This window comes from Zophobas morio, unplaced genomic scaffold, assembly GCF_036711695.1.
Source record: "Zophobas morio isolate AGI-343-1 ecotype UQ-CSIRO unplaced genomic scaffold, CSIRO_AGI_Zmor_V1 ptg000002l, whole genome shotgun sequence".
NCBI lineage: Eukaryota > Metazoa > Arthropoda > Insecta > Coleoptera > Tenebrionidae > Zophobas > Zophobas morio.
The window spans coordinates 5,674,199-5,692,324 of record NW_026972107.1 but is presented as its reverse complement, the minus strand read 5'-3'; the positions used below and the strand labels follow the sequence as shown (position 1 = coordinate 5,692,324).

The following is an 18,126-nucleotide window of genomic DNA, read 5'->3' as shown; positions in this document are numbered from 1 at the left end:
TACGATTAGTTTGAAAAAAGTTGCTTGCGTTAATGATGAAGTAATTAATTAAGTTTATAAATGGTTGATGATCGCGCTCGGTAACAAATTGTTTTCATTTAGCGGGAATTATGTAAGAATTATCTTCAAAATTTCGATTATTATAAATAGAAATGGCGAACTTCACTGATTTAATAAAATAAAAATAGTCGATTCATCTATGTCAAGTGGAGTCGTTTCGTAAACAAGTAGAAATATTGCCATTCCGCCCAATATCACCTTACACGACGCAAGAAAACTGTGACTGGAAGACGCAATGATTGACCCGTCCGAACTCGACGATATTTTGGAAAGGGCTAACTTTAGCTGCGGGTCCAGTGGGAGTAAGTTGTCCAATGGGAAATTTTGTCAATTGGTGTTTGATGGGATTATGTGCTGGCGGGAGACTCCCGCCGGGGTTTTGGCCAAACAATCATGTTCCAACGAGTTTATCAAATCCATCAAAAAAGTAAGTTTTTTTTTACTTTTTCCGGAATAATTTTAGATTATAGGGTTTGGCCACGAAACAATGCGACGAAAATGGGGATTGGCTGACAATTAACTCGTCACCTTGGACAAATTACAGCCAATGCGGCGGATTTTACATTGAAAAAATCATAGGGAACGAGACTTCAACTAATCACACTATATATGACACTTGGATACCTATAATCGAGTATGTTACCCAAGTGGGGTACGTTTTATCCACTGTGTCCCTTCTCATCGCTTTATTTATTTTCATACGTATCAAGTAAGTCTCACACGAATTAAATAAAATAATCAAAGATGGGGTTCCAGGAGGCTTCATTGTGCCAGAAATAAGCTCCACATGCACTTTTTCGGCTCCTTTGTAATGCGGGCTTTCATGTCTTTAATCAAAATTGGACTATTCGTTAAAGGAACGGCGCTACCGCATGAGACGATTTATGTGGATGGAGAACCGGTCTTTAATAAAACAAATTACGTAAGTGATGATACAATAAATTGCTGGTCAAAACTGAAAAAAATAACTTCGCTATGGTAACGATAATTTTTTTTAATGGAGCCACTCAATAAATATTTTATCGTTTAGTATGTAAATACGCACATTTATTATTTTTACGACCCACTGTTCATACTTCACGTAGTAATTTCTTTATTTTCGCTCATAATTCAACTTAAACAAAAACACTTGTTTTAACTAAAGTAGTGATTTTGCAGTCATGGGTGTGCAAAGCCATCGTGAGCCTCTGGCACTACTTCATCATATCCAACTACACCTTCCTCCTGATGGAGGGTGCCTACTTGCACAACTTATTGTTTTTGAAGCTTCTATCAGAAAACGGGGTGGCGATTTACTACTGCGTCGGTTGGGGCTTTCCCTTGTTTTTTATCCTCCCTTGGATAATCCTGAAGGCCTTGAACGAAAACAAGTACTGCTGGACAACCCAATCCAGTAAATACATCGCGCTCCTGATTGACGTTCCCATAGGACTCACCGTCCTCGTAAGACACCCAATACATCACCGCAATCACCTAACGATTTTTTCCAGATCAACTTCATTCTGTTTGTACTCATCATCCGGATTTTGTTTGTTAAGCTGACGTCTATGTACATGCAGAGGTGGACTCAGTATCAGAAGCTCGTCCGCGCTATTTTAATCCTGGTCCCGCTATTCGGGATCCCTTACGCAGTTTCCTTTGTGCTGTCGTTTTATGTGACGCAAAACCGAACGTTCGAGATTTTGTGGATATTTTTCGACCAGAGTTTTACCGCGTTTCAAGGGCTTTTTGCCAGCTTGGTGTACTGTCTGATGAACAGCGACGTCCAAGTGGAGGTGGTGCGGAAATACCGGTTGTTTAAAGATAGAAACAATAGGGAGTTCAAGCGGAGGAGTCGCACCATTTCGCACACCACCCAGATCGCTCTCGCCGAAGAACTGCAAGAGCTGCCGCAGGGGTTCGGAGACGAGGTCATTAACAAGACGAGCGACTATTTTTAAGTTTATTTATTGTAGCTTAGGTCCACACAGTAAACTTAAGTATTTATTTTCCTCTGAACTATTACATAATCACAGGACATTATATAAATATATAGAAAATCGCTGATGGAAAATCATATCATGCAATTTATCCCAAGTAACAATACTAGTACGGGCTATTCCTTGGTCTGGTATTGTATTTATAAATCCAACTAGCTCGCTCAGTAAAATGAATTATGGTCAAAAATTTTATTCAAAAACGTAACAACTACAACTAGACTTTCATAAAAAGTACAAATTTCCTAATCAAAAATGGAACGATCATTTACAGCAAAAAAATAAAACGATCATAAATAAATACAACTGCAGACTTGCAAGATGAAAACAGTGCTGGTGCTAGCTATATTAAAAAAAAACTATCACTCCTTACGTACTTTCCTTTTTCTTGCGCCCTCACCGCCGCCTTTCGGCGAATTTTCCTGCTGATTTTCGATTAGTCACCGGGCGAATCAAACCTCAAACTCACCTCTACTTTCTCGTCAGACTCGTCTTCGTCTTCAGTATCAGGTCCCGAATTCTTCTCCCTATCGTCATCCTCTTCAGGATTTTCAACCTCCGCTTCCTCCACCTCTTTCGCTTCTTCTTCCACTACGTCTTCAGTCGGTTCATCAGTCTTTTTCTTCTGTGCTGCTTGTCGCAGTTCCTCTTTCTCCTAACGCAAATTATTAGTTACACGGTCGATCAGTCCGCGAGACTAAATACCTGACTTTGACTAGCAGAGGATCCAGGCTTGCAGCACAAATATAATACAAAAACGACAGGTATTCCTAGTACAATAATGTACACGCCCCAAAGCCAAGGATATTCGTTGGTCAGGGTGGCTAATTTCTGAACTACGCTTTCCTAGATAGAAAAATGTGGATATGTAGCAACTACCAAAAATACTCAGTTAGCTTAGTACGAAATACCTCCTGGACGCAAAAGTAGAGGTACCAAATGTAAATGGCGACCGGAATGGCGCAATAAATGAAATATAGTAACCACGGAATTGGTTTGTAATTGAGTTTTCTCATGATGCGCCCCCATAATGAATTCTATGCGTCATAAGTGACTTTAGTTTGAGCATCGTGACAGATTATGGCACACACTTACCGAATCTTTAGCGATCTTTTGTCTCTTCTTGTCATAGGTAGCAGCCGCCCAGTGATTGGCCACTTCAATGTCGTCGGTAATAATAATGTTATCGAAGAAAATATCCTTGGACATTGACCACAGTTCAAAACCAACGGCGGACTGAAACGAAAGTGTTGTCAAGTCACCGTGCATGAATTTGCAGTTTCCTTTTATGAAAAAACATCACGACCGAGGCATCACCCGAAAACTTTTGATCACAAAAGTTAAATATAAATTTATTGAATTACCCAAGAATTATAAGTGACGTGTTTATAATACAAATATTCGCATATTTAACTTTTCATGGACATCAGTGATAAAACAACGCATTAAATTCACGAATTTTTTATGACTCGAGATTAAAAAAGTAGGTAACAGGACGAATTAAAAGCTTCACTTTTTACTAGCCTGACTATTCAAACGCATTGTTGTACGTAAAAATAAAAAAATAAATTTTCATTTTACTTAAAAGAAACACCTGTTAACTGTCCAAGTAAGAACTAAGTATCACAATTGATTTTTACGCAATGGTGTACAAGGTTGAATGAATCATGGCCTTTTATGGTGACAGGTTCATACAATTTCCAATCAATTGACGTTTAAAATAAATATACAAGTTTTATTAAACCGCAACAAATGATCACCTGTTCACCCACCCACTTACCACTGGCTGCATTTTGAAGGGCTGCTTATCCTCAAAGAACTCGGGATTGGGGATCCTCCTCGGCCTCCACTTCCCCTTGTAATTCGGGTTATCAATCAAAGGCGCCCTCCACTTCCCCTTGAAATCTGGGTTGTTGATCAATGGTGGCTCCCACGGTCCGCACCCAACCGCGTCCTTACAGCCCGGGTTATCAATAAGGGGAGGCTCCCACTCCCCGTCCATGTCGCTATCCCAGTCGTCCGGTTTCTTAGCGTCCGGATCGGGAACATGCGTTGGTTCGTTCTCTAGCCACCCCTCCGGCATCACCGCCGACTCGTCCACGATCTGAGCAGGGGCATCTTCGTCCCAATCGTCGGGTTTAACGGCATTGGGGTCGGGAATCTTCTCCCTCTCGTCCCAATCCTCCGGTTTCTTGTCGTCGGGGTCGTCGATTTCCTTTGGAGGGTTGACCGCGGGGGTGAAATCATCCAGTAAACTCCCCGAATTCACGACTTTCTTGTCCACCGAGATCTCGAAGGTGTTGTCGGGGTGGAGCACAAGAGTAAACAAGTGTGGGAGTTTATCGGAAAAGACCTCTTCAATGCGGTCTTTGGGCTTCTTGCAGTGTTTTTCTTCCAACGTCCCGTTGCGGGGGTTGCGGTGCTTGAAAATGAAGTGCAGCTTGTGGTCGTTGCCGCACTTGTCGGGCCCGAACATGATCGAGTAGGGAGTTTTATCGTGGAAGTTGTTGAGGTTTTTGGTCTCAGGACCTTGGGTTAGTAGTTTGAGGTAGGCGCCTCCGCATTCTTGCCCGTCTTGGAACATCACTTCGTATTGGACTACTAGGGGCTTGGCGTCGAAAACGAAAGCTCGCGATAGGGATGACGCGATAGCGGCGTGTTTGGCTTTGGACTTTAGGACTAAACCCTTGTCGCCGGTAAGACCGTCTTTGAGCGCGCTTTCCACCTGCCACTGTCCGTCGTATTTGGCGATGTCTTCAGAGATTCCTTCTTTTTTGGCCTGAGATTTCACCCAGTGTTTGGAGAATAGGTCTAAATCGTCGAAGTGTTCCGCCAAATACGTGCTTTTCGAGTCGAGGGATTTGGGGCTTTCGTACGGGACGTCTATCGCATCTTCGGGGATCGTTTCTACCGTCGCTTCTTCCGAGTCATCCACATCGTCGCATTTGGCGTGTGAAAAAATTAGTGCTAAGCTAATTACGGCGGCGATAATTTTTAGGTGCATTCTGTGTTCAATATAACCTCATATATTGTCCTGAAAATTACGGGGAATGAAAGTTACGGATTTTACAAGCGTGGCTTTAGGAAGTGACAATGTTGACTAATGACTAATCGCGTACTAATTTAATTTGAAAAAATTACGGCGAGGTTACTGAACCACACTTCCTAATCGATTTAGGGACAGTAATTGCTCCAAACGGTGAAAAACTATCAGAAACACTAAATTATTGTTGATTAAGCGTTGTGGGTCACGGGAAAATCGCTATTTCGATCGAAAACGAGAAAGTTTCACTAGCCGACAAAATTAAGTGTCATACCTAACCTCAAAATCCGGAAGAAAATAAAATGCACAGCACACTATTTCTTAATTTAGAACACAAAGCAGCGGCTTAAATCGCTTCGGAATTAAAAAAATACTGCTTCACTTCGGCTACAGATTAACTACAATGTGATTTTTAAACACCACGTATAACATGGCATTTGTATGGAGGAGAATAAACACAAAACTGTCAACCAATCAGCGTGAAACAGATGGCAAAATAGGAAATGGTTCAAAAAGTGGCGCCACAACCACTCACTGGAATGAAAGCCGTAAAGCGTGTATAAATATTTTATTTATGAACTATTACAATAAAGAAAATTATTATTTTTATCACAGATGTTATGATATGAACAATAAAGCAAGTCGGCAAATAAATTTGTATAAAGCTGTCTTCAGCGAAGCATCAATAAAGCGTCAGTATAAAAATAGTTACAATGGAAATAAAATCATGAGCAAATATTGATTGGTCTTGTGTCGTTAATAATAAATAAGTACAAATATAGTTAACATTGAGCATAAATTTAGATATTGTTTTTTGGCCCTTACACTATTAATACTTTTAAATGGAATGAATAGCCCGTTTACGAATCTTTGGTTTTCAGTTTCCTTAAAGCAGTGCTCATTGCTAACTTTCCAGCAATCACAGCGTGTTTTTCGATTTTGTTCCAAATAGTTGCCATTATCAGTGTATAGAACATAAAAACGGTAATTACAACTTTCAAAATGTGGTATACAAAGTTCAACCCAAACGGCGAGTTGGTAGCCAACGTGGTGACCAATAAAACCAACAAAACAAAAGTAAAAAACCAATACAAATATTTGTTGTGGCCCAAACTCTTGAGTGCTTCATCACAAATCTGGATGCTCTCCTCCAACACAGTTTTCTTCATCTGGAGATCTTCCTTAGCCGCCAAAACGTCGTTTTTGCTTATAACTAACGTGGCAGCGACTGCTTCATGGTCTGAGTAGCTATAATCACACCCTGGAACTCTATCTGGTAAAGGCAAACTGTAACTCTTCAAATCAATTTGTAAATTTGAGCCTGGATGATACATAATGTAGTCAATCCTCTTCCCCGGAATATTTTTTTTTACTAAAGAAGGCGGCGTATAAGAATTAGTCAAACTTTCATTGGTGGCTACAATATCAAGCGCTGTTTCACCAGCTTCATTAAACGCATCCACCAACCCAGGCACTGATAGCATAAGCCGGTATGCTAAATCCCCAGGCTCTGTGTTCAAATCCCCTGCTAAAACAACCAAATCCGCCCCTCCCGACGTCATTTGAATAAATTGAGCAGTGTCAAATGATTGAAGCACTCGATGAGCTTGATATTCATCACATTTGCGGTCATACTCTGCATGCAACTACAACAACAAATTAGCGATTTTTTTGTGAATGAAACTACCACTCACGTGCGCTGAGTAGACGTTTACGCAATAATTGTTGACTTTCAACCGGCACAACCCCACACCTTTTCCGCCAAACCAGTCGCCGTGGTGGATTTTATGAATGTACCCATTGACTGGCCACTGGTGAAAGAACACTTCTTCCATTGGATAGCGCGATAGTATGCAGACGCCGGAACCCGTGACTCCGCTGAAGAGCAACGGTTTCATTTAGGGTTTCGTGAAATGCACAGTTTACCTGTAGAAGTAGTGGGAATAAGGCAAGACTCCTGAGACTTTGTGCTTGATTAGTTCGTAGTCAGAATTGAGCCAAATTTCTTGCAGACACACCACGTCATAGTGGCTAGTTGCTAACATCTCTGCGATTGCTTGCATGCGCTGGCTGCGGTTGCGGGAGACAACGGCGAGCCCCCTAGAGAAAAACATTACACAAACACAAGGTTTGGGTGCACGTTCAACGTACCAGCAGTTTAGAGTCAGAATTTTAAATTCCATGTTCACCGTCACGTTCACCCACTCCGACTGCCGCTTTGTTGGATTTTAAATCAAATTTCATACATATTTTAGAAAACACTCGTGACGTGTGACATTTTGGTGACACCTGTCAACAACGCGGCGCGGTGTTATCGGTTTGAATTTTCGCGCCTTCCCGTGTCATTTTAACACATAACTCAACTTCTAGGTGTGAAACACACGACTTCGACCTACAATTGATAAAAAGTTGTTCTAGTTTTTAATTGCTTTTTTATATTATGTTTACAATGTGATTATTAATAAGTTTGTTTTGTACAGTGCTCGCTTTTACCGACCCCCCACCCCATTTTCAAATTTGTTTCATGATGGCCGCATGTGCCCCCTTTTGAATAACTTGGTTAGTTGAAAATTTGTTATTTGTTATCACTTATTGAAAATGAACGAGTTGGTGGTGCCCCCGGCGCCCCATTGGTATAAAAGTTCGATTGTGGCTTGTGCCCCCGATAACACTTTGGTGTACGGATCAAAAAACGATCTTGTAGTGGTTACAGAAAAAGTGGACAAAAAACCTGCTGATGTTCGCATAATTCACGGCGCACATTCCAAACAGTGAGTTTATGTGTTTTTTCATCACGGTGCTCATTGTAATCGTTTCAGTGTTACCTCAGTTGATTTGAACCGAAAGTGGAAGGATCCACACTCATACGCGGTTTCCCTGGGTGAGGATAGTGTCATCAGGGTGTGGAATTTGGACACGTTTGAGAAGAAGACGTCGAATAAAGACCATGTGGTAAGTTATGGATGAATTTTGTTTCTATAAAGTATGACAATACAAAAAGACAAGATACTCATTTTGGGAAATATTTCCTGTTTTTGTTTTAATGGGGCGTGCAGGGACACAAAGAGGCAGTGATTGGGGCTGTCTTTGCGGGCGACGACCGAGTCGTCTCAGCGACCTCTAGCGGTGTCGTTTCCGTATGGAACATCAACACCAACGAGTCCAAATTCTTGAAAGACTTATTCAAAAACAAAGTCACTTTAACGTGTCTGTCGTCCTGTCCGCATGCTGGTTGGCTGTTGGCTTTTGGCTTAAGTAATGGAGGGGTTGTGGTTGCCGACTTGCGCAGTAAGTGACAAAATAAGTAAATTTTTATATTGTTTTGAGCGATTTAGGGAATGGACAAGTTTTATATAAATTACGAGGGCATTATCAATCTGTAGTGTCGCTATCGTGGTGTCCCGCACCCGTTAATGTGTTCCCACAAAGTACTAACAATACAGTTAAAAATAAATCGACGGAAGATGTACCAGAAACAACTAGCGTTGAAAATAACACGAAAGAGAAAAAAATTAATCCGTGGGTTAATTTGGTTCATGCTGATGACGACGCGCCCGTTGTCGAGGGTCAAAAAGAGGTTCCAGATTTTTTGAAAGAGTGTGACAACTTGAGGAACAAAATTCTGGGTGTGGAAACTCAAAAAAACGATGACGAAAAAGTGACGGTGGCGCAAGACGACAGGAGCGACAAAGCAGCCACACGTGCAGAAAAACCCCGACAACGACAAGAAGTCGTTCAGAATAGACCCCTGCCGGTAATCTTCGACGGGGATTTCTTAGACGACTCCGGTCTTGATTCTGTCGCTCTCCCTGAAGAGAAACAAAAAATCGAGCAAGAAAAGAGCGACCTTCAAGAGAAAACCGAAGAACCGGAAATTGAAACCAGCGGCGAAGACAGCGGGATAATGCGCGACGCGTATTTAAAACCCGAGGAACCCATTGAAGAGGAGCCACGTACCGAGTACCTATTGGCCTCCGCCGGGAGAGACAAAAGCGTTTATATCTGGCGTGCCGGCACTGACGGTCGCATGCAGACTTTCTTCTTCGCTTCCAGGAAGTCCAATCGCCGCGAAAAGCACTCAATGACGTGGATTGCGCTATGCTGGGTGACCCCGGACACGATTTTGACGTCGTCGGCCACCGGCGAGATTCTCGCTTGGTCCATGCCCAAACCCAAAGAGTAAGTAAGTTTTGGTGGTCGTCGAAAACTAAAAGTCGAATTGTAGTGCGAAAAAACACTTTACTGTGGTGCATTACGAGCACTCTTGTCTCGTTTTTAATATTGTGACGCCGCCGAACTACCGCACGGCGTACAACTGGCGCGATAAAGTCGCTATGAATGCGTGGACGTGGGGTCAAGAAGGCAAATTGGTCAACTATGACTTGAGTAAGGAGAAAATTCGATGTTCGTTTACGACGGTGACTGCTTTAGTCACGTGTTTTTCGTCGTCAGTACTGGACCCAAACCGGTTGGTTGTTTATTTTTGTAATTTTTTTTATTGGTGGGTTTTCGTAGTTTGGCGATTGGTTTGAGAGATGGGGGTATCCGGGTTTGGGACTTGAGTATACCGCACTCGAATGTCGTCAACATGCAACGGTACCACCCCAAGTACACCCAAAGAGTGTCCGCCATCGCCTGGCATCCAGTCAGAGAGACTATCGTGGCTTTCGGGACGGAAGAAGGACGAGTAATTATTTTGTTATATGTGGGGTGTATTTTTACAAACTATTTTTTTTTCGTTCGGTGCTACGTAGGTCGGCTTCATCGACCTCACATCGAAAAAGCACACCCTTTTCCCCCACTATTTCCGCAACCAAGTGTATAAAGTGGAGTGGGGTCCGGTACGAGGCGACGTGGACAATTTAGGCCTCTACGTAGTCGCCGAAGGCAAAATGGCAATTTATAACATCGACAAACCCACTGAAAGTAAGCCCTCCTGGATTATTTTTCCTTTTCTGATTTCCTTTATTTTTGTTAAGATCCGACTCACATGGAGCTTCCGGAAAACCTTAACGTTTATAGATTCGCGTGGAAGCCCGACCACACCCTACTACTATTAAACGGAAAAGACGGTTCTTTGGTGGTGCTAAAAACCGACTTAACCGCAATCACTACGATTTACCCCAACGACAAGGGGCTGAATGGTATAGTGTGGCACCCCGACGCGTTTACCAATAAGACCGAAATTTCGCCGCGTTGCAACTGGTTTGCGGCCGCCACCACCAAAGGAGTGATCGTTTTTGACTGCCACGCGCTCGACAAGAACGATAATTTCGCCGATAAACTCGTGGTGTCGTTCGAGGGGCATCTGAAGCCCCCTCTAGCCCTGGCATGGTGTCCGTTCGAAGGGAATAAAATCATCTCGACGGCAGGCGACGGTCTATCTCATGTAATTACCCCAAGAAGTACTATTATTTGTGATTTAGTTTGTATTTAGGTGTGGGACGTAACCACCAAAACTATCATCGCGACTTTCGTGGATTCGTATCTGTCGCATAATTACGCAGCGGCGTGGAGTCCGGTTGATCCAGATTTAGTGATAATAGGGGATAAAACTTTGAGGATCTGGAGCATTTCTGGGAATCCACCGAGAAGCGACGAAGGTAACTAGTTTTTCGTGAGTTGTTAAAAACTAATCAATTTTGTAGAGTTCATAGCCGAACGAAAACGCATGTTGGCCAAGTCGGCTAAAAACGACCCCGAGAAAACCGAAAAGAACAAAATCAAAGTCGAAATTCCAGTAAAAGTGAAAAGTGCTCCCAAAAACTACATCGTTCCGTCGATTTACGTGTCAAACGACGACAATATCAGTCAACAAGTTGACAGGATGAGGAAATTGATGGACGGAGGTGGCGACATTTCAAGCGAGAAAACGAAACTGGATCCTTTTGATTTATTTGGAAATAAAGAGCAAGTGTCGACTTTATTGGACGCCAATTGTAACAAATTCGTTATAGTTAGTAAAAAAAAATAATAAGAATATTGTTATTTATTAGACCAACAACACCAAAAGGAGGGTAAGTTTAAATCGTGCGAGTTGATCTCGTTGTGGAAAGGAAACGTGGCTGAACACATCCAAAACGCTATTAATGAAAATCGCGTCACTCCGTCGGTGATAGCTCTAGCCCCCATGGTTTCAATAAAGTGAGTTGACAATTTTTGAAATTTTCCCTAAGTTGTTTTTAACAGGTTGTGGCAGGACGCGTGTGTGATTTACGCCAAAAAACTGTCAGAAGAAGCGAATTCAGACCCTTTAGAAACCGCAATGTATTTCTTAGCTTGTCATAAAGTAGAAGACGCCATTCACTCGCTTTGTTTGAACCTAATGTTCAGGGAAGCTCTCGCTTTGGCTAAACACCGACTGTCCGAAAATAGCGACATCACGACGAACGTGGTGGAAAAATGGGCACAACATTGCACCGACACTGGAAATTTTGAAAACGCAGCTTATTGGTAATCGTCGCATTTATTAAAATTTGTACCTAAACAAGTCGATTTTAGCTATATTTCTATCAACGATTATGAAAAAGCGGCCAAAGTTTTGGCGCGTCGTACTCACAAAGAGTTTTTGGAGTTCGCGCTAGAGCTGGCTGAGAAAGCGGGAAATAAAGGACTTTGCGATTCCATAAAGTATAAGTGTTCTGAAGCTCAAAGTGCTCAAATTGCAGAACCCAGTGTTCCTTCCAGAGGTGACGCTATATTAAAAAATATGGCAGAAAATGAGTCTCAAATTGAAGAAGACACAACAAAGATTGAGAAAGAAGAATAATTTGTAAGACTGACAAATTTAGTTAAGTTTGACCGAATTCCGTTGTTTTTCTTTCAAAGTAGTGGTTTTTATGTTGTTATTTTTCCAGTCGAGAAGTTTCGTTTCGTTTCGTTAATAAAAAACGGAAACAACAGTTTTGCCACTTTATATTTGTTACCCAAAAAATAAAAAAATCAGATATTTGCGAGACCTTGGTACATGAGTAGGTCTTCTGCTATTTCAGTTATGATGAATTCGTCATTAGCTGGTACGAAAAGGGCGGTTCCGGCTACAAGGGGCATGTCTCTGGATTTAGCCTCTCCGGAAATCACAAGCAAAGTGCTGCCTGTAGTTCTTTTCTTGGTGGAATACGTTTTCAACGACTTGGGAACCTGAAACGAGACGTGTGTAGTTAATTGTAGTTGTCGTGACGGTGGCAACCTTGTTGCAAGTTGGCGCTGGATAAGTAAGCTGTTTCTCAGCTACTGTCACCTTAAAGGTCGATTTATAAACTTGTCGCGACGCAGCGAAGGTATGCGTCGTTTATATCATCCGTTGAAAGTTGACACTTAAAACATGTTTAAAATGGTAAATTTGTATAGGGAAATATCGATTTTGCAATTAAGCTTCGCCCCTCGGTCTGACAACGAATGAAAAATTCATCACGATTGAGATAGAGGCGAATGGGTGGGGCTTCTCTTTTGGTTTTCTTTTTTAATTAATACATTTTATGGTAATGATGATGGGAAGAATTTTCGAAAAAAAATAAAGACCCAAATAACTTCTGGAGGTTGAAATCTACGAAAAAAGTTCCTAAATAATTTTCAAAAGCAGTCGAAAAATGGTCAAAACATAAGGGGAAAGTATTGAAGTATTGAACTTTTTGGAAAATTTGCCCAAAAATATTAGAAACAATTCTGGGTATAGATCTCCACGTGCCGTTTCGAAAAATATAGCATGAATTGTGAAGATTTGAAAATTTCACGTATCAATATTTTGAATATTTTTTTGATAAACTAAATGGACGAATTTAAAGAAATTCCAAAAAGGCGGATTTTCTGCGTGATTACTGAACGTAGATCAAAAATAAACACATATTCGTAACCCTAAGAAAATTTCCAATAATATAGACTCGCCTGACCAATATAGAATCTAGAAGACTAAAGAATGATATGGGTGGATATATACAGATATGAATAGATATAGACGTATATGCAAAGATATAGAAAATATATAGACGGATATTAGATACAGAAGGACATAGACAGATTTTGAAATTGAAATGATAAAATTGAAATTTTGAAACTTGAAATTTGAAGGTTTCGCGTATAAATTTTTTTCAACATTTTTTATGAACTGTTCAAAACCACAAATATAAGAATATGTTATTTTATAAAATTTAAACGGTGTTTACACAAATCTAAAATTTGACAATTGACGATTTTTTTGTATTTTATAATGCATATTTTCGAACTTATTTCTCTTTATATAGCTTTTTTTTTAATTTATGAAAATCGGTTTTTTGGGAATTATTCTTTGGATGAACTCCCAACAAATCCAGTATCAAAAACAAACTCATTCTGAGACGATTTCGAAAATGTTAAAATATACCGGGTGTCTGGAAAATGGCGGATTAACTCTCCGCTACGCTCTTAATTAATACATTTAAGTCAACCGATGAGTGTGGGAAGAATGGTAAAAAAAATCTTTCTCACATTTTGGTGGAGTTATAATCATTTTATATGTCATTTGACAAAGTAAGTCTTATCTTAGCAGGTAGTAGCCCCGCCCACCCACCCTCTCTTTTCTTAGAGGATATCTCATTTGCCAAAATAAGTCTTATCTTAGCAGGTAGTAGCCCCGCCCACCCACCCTCTCTTTTCTTGAAAGGTATGTCATTTGCCAAAATCAGTCTTATCTTATCAAGTACATATTTTCTTTGTATAACATGATTACTTAAAGAACATATATCACATGGTAATTTCTCCTAGCAAAATAAAGATTTTACAATTAAGCTCCGCCTCTCGACTTACGACGAATACAAAAAATCATTCGAATCGAGATAGGGTGGGTGGGCGGGGCTTATATTTTGCCTTTTTTTTTCTTAATATACCGCCATCTATTGACAACGAAAAACGTTGAATATGGTTAAAATGGTACATATATGGATTTTACAATTATGGGGCGGAGCCTAATTGAAAAATCGATATTTCCTTATATAAATTTTCCATTTTAAACATGTTTTAAGTTTCATGTTGTGAAAAGAAGTCTACACATATTAAAACAAAAAGACAAAATGTAAGCCCGCCCACCCGCCCTATCTTCATTGTGATGATTTTTTTTTATTCGCCATGAACCATGGGAACGGAGCTTAACTGCAAAATACTTATTTCTTGAAACACGTTTAAAATGGTAAATTTTTGTAAGGAAATAAGGATTTTGCAATTCAATTCCGCTCCTTTGGATCTCGACGATTAAAAAAAATCATCACAATTGAGATCGGGTGGGTGGGTGGGGCTTATATTTTGACTTTTTTTTTCTTAATATACATAGCCATCTTTTCAGAACAAGAAACTTAAAACGTGTTTAAAATGGTAAATTCTTGTAGACAAATCTTGCAATTAAGTCCCGCCCCTCGATCTGACAATGAATGAAAAATTCATCACAATTAAGAATTGAGATCGGGGCGGGTATGGGTGGGGCCTAGTTTTTGGCTTTATTTTTTTCTTAATATACATGGTATTTTTTGAACAACACGATACTCAAAAACATGTTTTTAATTTCTCGTAGAGAAATAAGGATTTTGCAGTTAAGCTCCGCCTTATTGGCTCACAACGAATAAAAAAAATCATCACAATTGAGATAGAGGCGAATGGGTGGGGCTTCTCTTTTGGTTTTCTTTTTTAATTAATACATTTTATGGTAATGATGATGGTAAGAATTTTCGAAAAAAATAAAGGCGAAAATAACTTCTGGAGGTCGAAATCTACGAAAAAAGTTCCTAAATAATTTTCAAAAGCAGTCGAAAAATGGTCAAAACATAAGGGGAGAGTATTGAAGTATTGAACTTTTTGGAAAAATTGCCCAAAAATATTAGAAACAATTCTGGGTATAGATCTCCACGTGCCGTTTCGAAAAATATAGCGTGAATTTTGAAAATTTTACGTATCAATGTTTTGCAATATTTTTTTGACAAACTAAATGGACGAATTTAAAAAAATTCAAAAAAGACGGATTTTCTGCGTGATTACTGAACGTAGAAAATTTCCAATAATATAGACTCGCTTGGCCAATATAGAATATAGGAGACTAAAAATGATATGGGTGGATATAGACAGATATGAATAGAATAGAATAGAATATAAACTGACACGGAAGGATATAGAATGATATAGAGAAATATAGACGTATATGCAAAGATATAGAAAATATATAGACGGATATTACATATAGAAGGACATAGACAGATTTTGAAATTGAAATGGTCAAATTGAAATTTTGAAACTTGAGATTTGAAGGTTGGGCGTATAAATTTTTTTCAACATTTTTTAGGAACTGTTTAAAACCACAAATAAGGAATATGTTATTTTATAAAATTTAAACGGTGTTTACGCAAATCTAAAATTTGACAATCGACGATTTTTTTATATTTTATAATGCATATTTTCGAACTTATCTCTCTTTATATGTATAGCATTTTTTTTTTAATTTATCAAAATAGGTTTTTTGAGCAGTATTCTTTGGATGAACTCCAACAAATTCAGTATCAAAACAAACTCATTCTGAGACGTTTTCGAAAATGTTAAAATATACCGGGTGTCTGGAAAATGGCGGATTAACTCTCCGCTACGCTCTTAACAGTCAACCGATGAGTCTAGGAAAAATAGTAAAAAAAATCTTTCTCACATTTTGGTGGAGTTATAATCATTTTATATGTCATTTGCCAAAATCCGTCTTGATAGGTACTAGCTCCACCCATCCGCCCTCTCTTTTCTTAGAGGGTGTCTCATTTGCCAAAACCACTTTTATCTTAGCAGGTAGTAGCCCCGCCCACCCACCCTCTCTTTTCTTGGAAGGTATGCCATTTGCCAAAATCACTTTTATCTTAGCAGGTAGTAGCCCCGCCCACCCACCCTCACTTTTCTTGGAAGGTATGTCATTTGCCAAAATCAGTCTTATCAAGTAAATGTTTTCTTTGTATAACATGATTACTTAAAGAACATATATCACATGGTAATTTCTCGTAGCAAAATAAGGATTTTACAATTAAGCTCCGCCTTCGGCTTACGACGAATACAAAAAATCATCAGAATCGAGATAGGGTGGGTGGGTGGGGCTTATATTTTGACTTTTTTTTTCTTAATATACATAGCCATCTTTTCAGAACAAGAAACTTAAAACATGTTTAAAATGGTAAATTCTTGTAGACAAATCGTGCAATTAAGCCCCGCCCCTCGATCTGACAATGAATGAAAAATTCATCACAATTAAGTACTGAGATCGGGGCGGGTATGGGTGGGGCCTAATCTTTGGCTTTATTTTTTTTCTTAATATACATGGTATTCTTTGAACAACACGATACTCAAAAACATGTTTTTAATGTCTCGTAAAGAAATAAGGATTTTGCCGTTAAGCTCCACCCCTCTTGGCTCACAACGAATAAAAAGAAATCATTACAATTGAGTTAGGGTGGGTGGGCGGGGTTTATATTTTGCCTTTTTTCTTAATATGTGTAGACCTATTTCGATAACAAGAAACTTAAAACAACGTCAGTGGAAACAGCAACTGCAACGGGAATTTCAACGTCAACAATAAGTTTATAAATCCAGCTAAGACAGTAAAAATCCAGCGCCAACTTACGATTTTTGTCGGTTGCGCTCACTTTGATCTGAACTATTGCAAAGTCAGGTACTGGCGGCTTAAATATCTGGCATTCTTTGTCTTCCTCTTCTGGTTTAAAAATCATATTTTCTGCTTTGTCACCGTGGTAGTTGACCATGGAGCAAAGTGTTTTAACGTCGATGTATTTTGGGGTCAAACCAGCGCGAACGACGTTGTCAGAGCAAGCCATACACTCGACGCAATCTGTAACATAAAAATAATCACACTGGAATGACTTTGATTTTTTTTACCTCCATATAGATAAGCGTGAGGCAAGTTGGCCCCTAAATAAATCGCCTCAAAGGGTTTTAGTTTAATATAATTCAAAAAATACACCATAAAGCAGCCTACATCGTTCGGGTATTGTGAATAAAGAGCCCGAATTACGTCCGCGTACTGAAATTCTCGTTCTTTCTTGTCTGAAAAAAAAAGAGTGACTAATGGATAAAAATTAAATTGCAATGTCAAAAATCCAAATTATTGAAATTATTATTGAGGCAACTCTAATCCAAAAACTTTTTGTTATTACCCAAAGTTTTAAATCTGCGTAGTAATAATACTAGTTGTTCCTCTATAACATTTTTAGGAGCTTCAAGTACAGCCTTGAATGCATCTTTCACCATCTGGATACCATTTGTTTTGTGTTTCTCTGCGATATTTCCCGTGACAGCCCTCAACTCAGGAATATCTAAAATCCGACCATAAAACACCCAATCAGAAAAACGCAGTCATTACGTTTTAGATAATACACAACATCTGGCAAAGGTCTAAAACCACACAAAGCCTCAAAGGGTGTTAACGCAATCGCCAATTCAGGCTTATGATTAGGGTCCTTATAAATATCAGGTTGTTTTTTGTGCAGTTCTTCTGCGTGTTTCTAAACATCGACAAATTAAATAAAGTCACTCTTTGCAAAAAACTCACCTTGGAGGGATGCACTTGGACCGACAAGGCTTTATCAATAGATAGAACTTTGAACAAAAATGGTAACTCTGTGCCAAACATTTTCCTTACGTGAGTGCTGCCTATACATTCCGGGTGTTTGTTCAAAAAGTCGGACAACAATTCGTCACTACCCTTGATCACAGAGGGTCCATTGACGTGGGTACCTAACCATAGTTCAGCGTAGGATTCATTGTTTTCGATCTTAAATTTCTTGTTGACATTTGCGTGAAGAGTGGCCACTAGACTGTCAGCCCCCTTTTTGCCCCAAGCGTACGTCTGTATTTTATAATCAAGTTCCATTGTAGGGGCGACACTTTTAGGTTATGGTTACGTCATTGAAATGTCAGATGAAGGTCACTGCGTGATTTGCTGATTGAGGTGGAGGCTGCGTTCGGATTGGTGGAGTACGTTCCGAAACGTGTGCAAGGTGTGAGGTTATGTCACAGCGGGTTATAGGTTATAGGGTTAAAAAT

General features: G+C 39.7%; 5 protein-coding genes across 9 annotated transcripts; 2 read left to right on the top strand and 3 right to left on the bottom strand.

Annotated features, from left to right (window-relative positions):
* Positions 1-29: 29 nt before the first annotated feature.
* LOC135125516 (parathyroid hormone/parathyroid hormone-related peptide receptor-like) lies at positions 30-2,292 on the top strand. 2 transcript variants are annotated; one of them, XM_064051186.1, is made up of 5 exons: positions 30-487; positions 531-694; positions 817-982; positions 1,219-1,503; positions 1,551-2,292. In XM_064051186.1, exons 1-5 carry the CDS (start codon positions 296-298, stop codon positions 1,998-2,000), a joined length of 1,257 nt encoding a protein of 418 aa, XP_063907256.1. In that variant the 5' UTR covers positions 30-295; the 3' UTR covers positions 2,001-2,292. The 2 variants fall into 2 exon arrangements, with proteins under 2 accessions (XP_063907256.1, XP_063907250.1); XM_064051180.1 differs by having other exon boundaries at positions 531-769.
* On the bottom strand, positions 1,992-5,545 carry LOC135125473 (calnexin-like). 3 transcript variants are annotated; one of them, XM_064051127.1, is made up of 6 exons: positions 5,354-5,545; positions 3,817-5,070; positions 3,132-3,272; positions 2,742-2,882; positions 2,506-2,691; positions 1,992-2,461 (listed from the first exon to the last, which is right to left on the bottom strand). In XM_064051127.1, exons 2-6 carry the CDS (start codon positions 5,038-5,040, stop codon positions 2,399-2,401), a joined length of 1,755 nt encoding a protein of 584 aa, XP_063907197.1. In that variant the 5' UTR covers positions 5,041-5,070; positions 5,354-5,545; the 3' UTR covers positions 1,992-2,398. The 3 variants fall into 3 exon arrangements, with proteins under 3 accessions (XP_063907197.1, XP_063907214.1, XP_063907207.1); XM_064051144.1 differs by having other exon boundaries at positions 1,992-2,458; XM_064051137.1 differs by having other exon boundaries at positions 5,359-5,545.
* An 87-nt stretch (positions 5,546-5,632) lies between these two features.
* Positions 5,633-7,388, bottom strand: LOC135125550 (putative neutral sphingomyelinase). Its single transcript, XM_064051216.1, has 4 exons — positions 7,231-7,388; positions 7,006-7,179; positions 6,774-6,957; positions 5,633-6,725 (listed from the first exon to the last, which is right to left on the bottom strand). The coding sequence occupies exons 1-4, from the start codon at positions 7,260-7,262 to the stop codon at positions 5,940-5,942; spliced, it is 1,176 nt and encodes a 391-aa protein (XP_063907286.1). The 5' UTR covers positions 7,263-7,388; the 3' UTR covers positions 5,633-5,939.
* Positions 7,389-7,502: 114 nt separating this feature from the next.
* On the top strand, positions 7,503-11,981 carry Rig (rigor mortis). Its single transcript, XM_064051104.1, has 13 exons — positions 7,503-7,850; positions 7,899-8,031; positions 8,136-8,367; positions 8,415-9,258; positions 9,305-9,547; positions 9,595-9,766; positions 9,834-10,005; positions 10,059-10,468; positions 10,517-10,682; positions 10,728-11,018; positions 11,076-11,223; positions 11,269-11,532; positions 11,581-11,981. Exons 1-13 carry the CDS (start codon positions 7,678-7,680, stop codon positions 11,846-11,848), a joined length of 3,516 nt encoding a protein of 1,171 aa, XP_063907174.1. The 5' UTR covers positions 7,503-7,677; the 3' UTR covers positions 11,849-11,981.
* LOC135125532 (mannose-6-phosphate isomerase-like) lies at positions 11,978-18,018 on the bottom strand. 2 transcript variants are annotated; one of them, XM_064051197.1, is made up of 6 exons: positions 17,633-18,017; positions 17,444-17,585; positions 17,238-17,396; positions 16,960-17,127; positions 16,710-16,912; positions 11,978-12,219 (listed from the first exon to the last, which is right to left on the bottom strand). In XM_064051197.1, exons 1-6 carry the CDS (start codon positions 17,951-17,953, stop codon positions 12,022-12,024), a joined length of 1,191 nt encoding a protein of 396 aa, XP_063907267.1. In that variant the 5' UTR covers positions 17,954-18,017; the 3' UTR covers positions 11,978-12,021. The 2 variants fall into 2 exon arrangements, with proteins under 2 accessions (XP_063907267.1, XP_063907275.1); XM_064051205.1 differs by lacking the exon at positions 11,978-12,219 and adding an exon at positions 16,531-16,612 and having other exon boundaries at positions 16,688-16,912; positions 17,633-18,018.
* Positions 18,019-18,126: the final 108 nt, after the last annotated feature.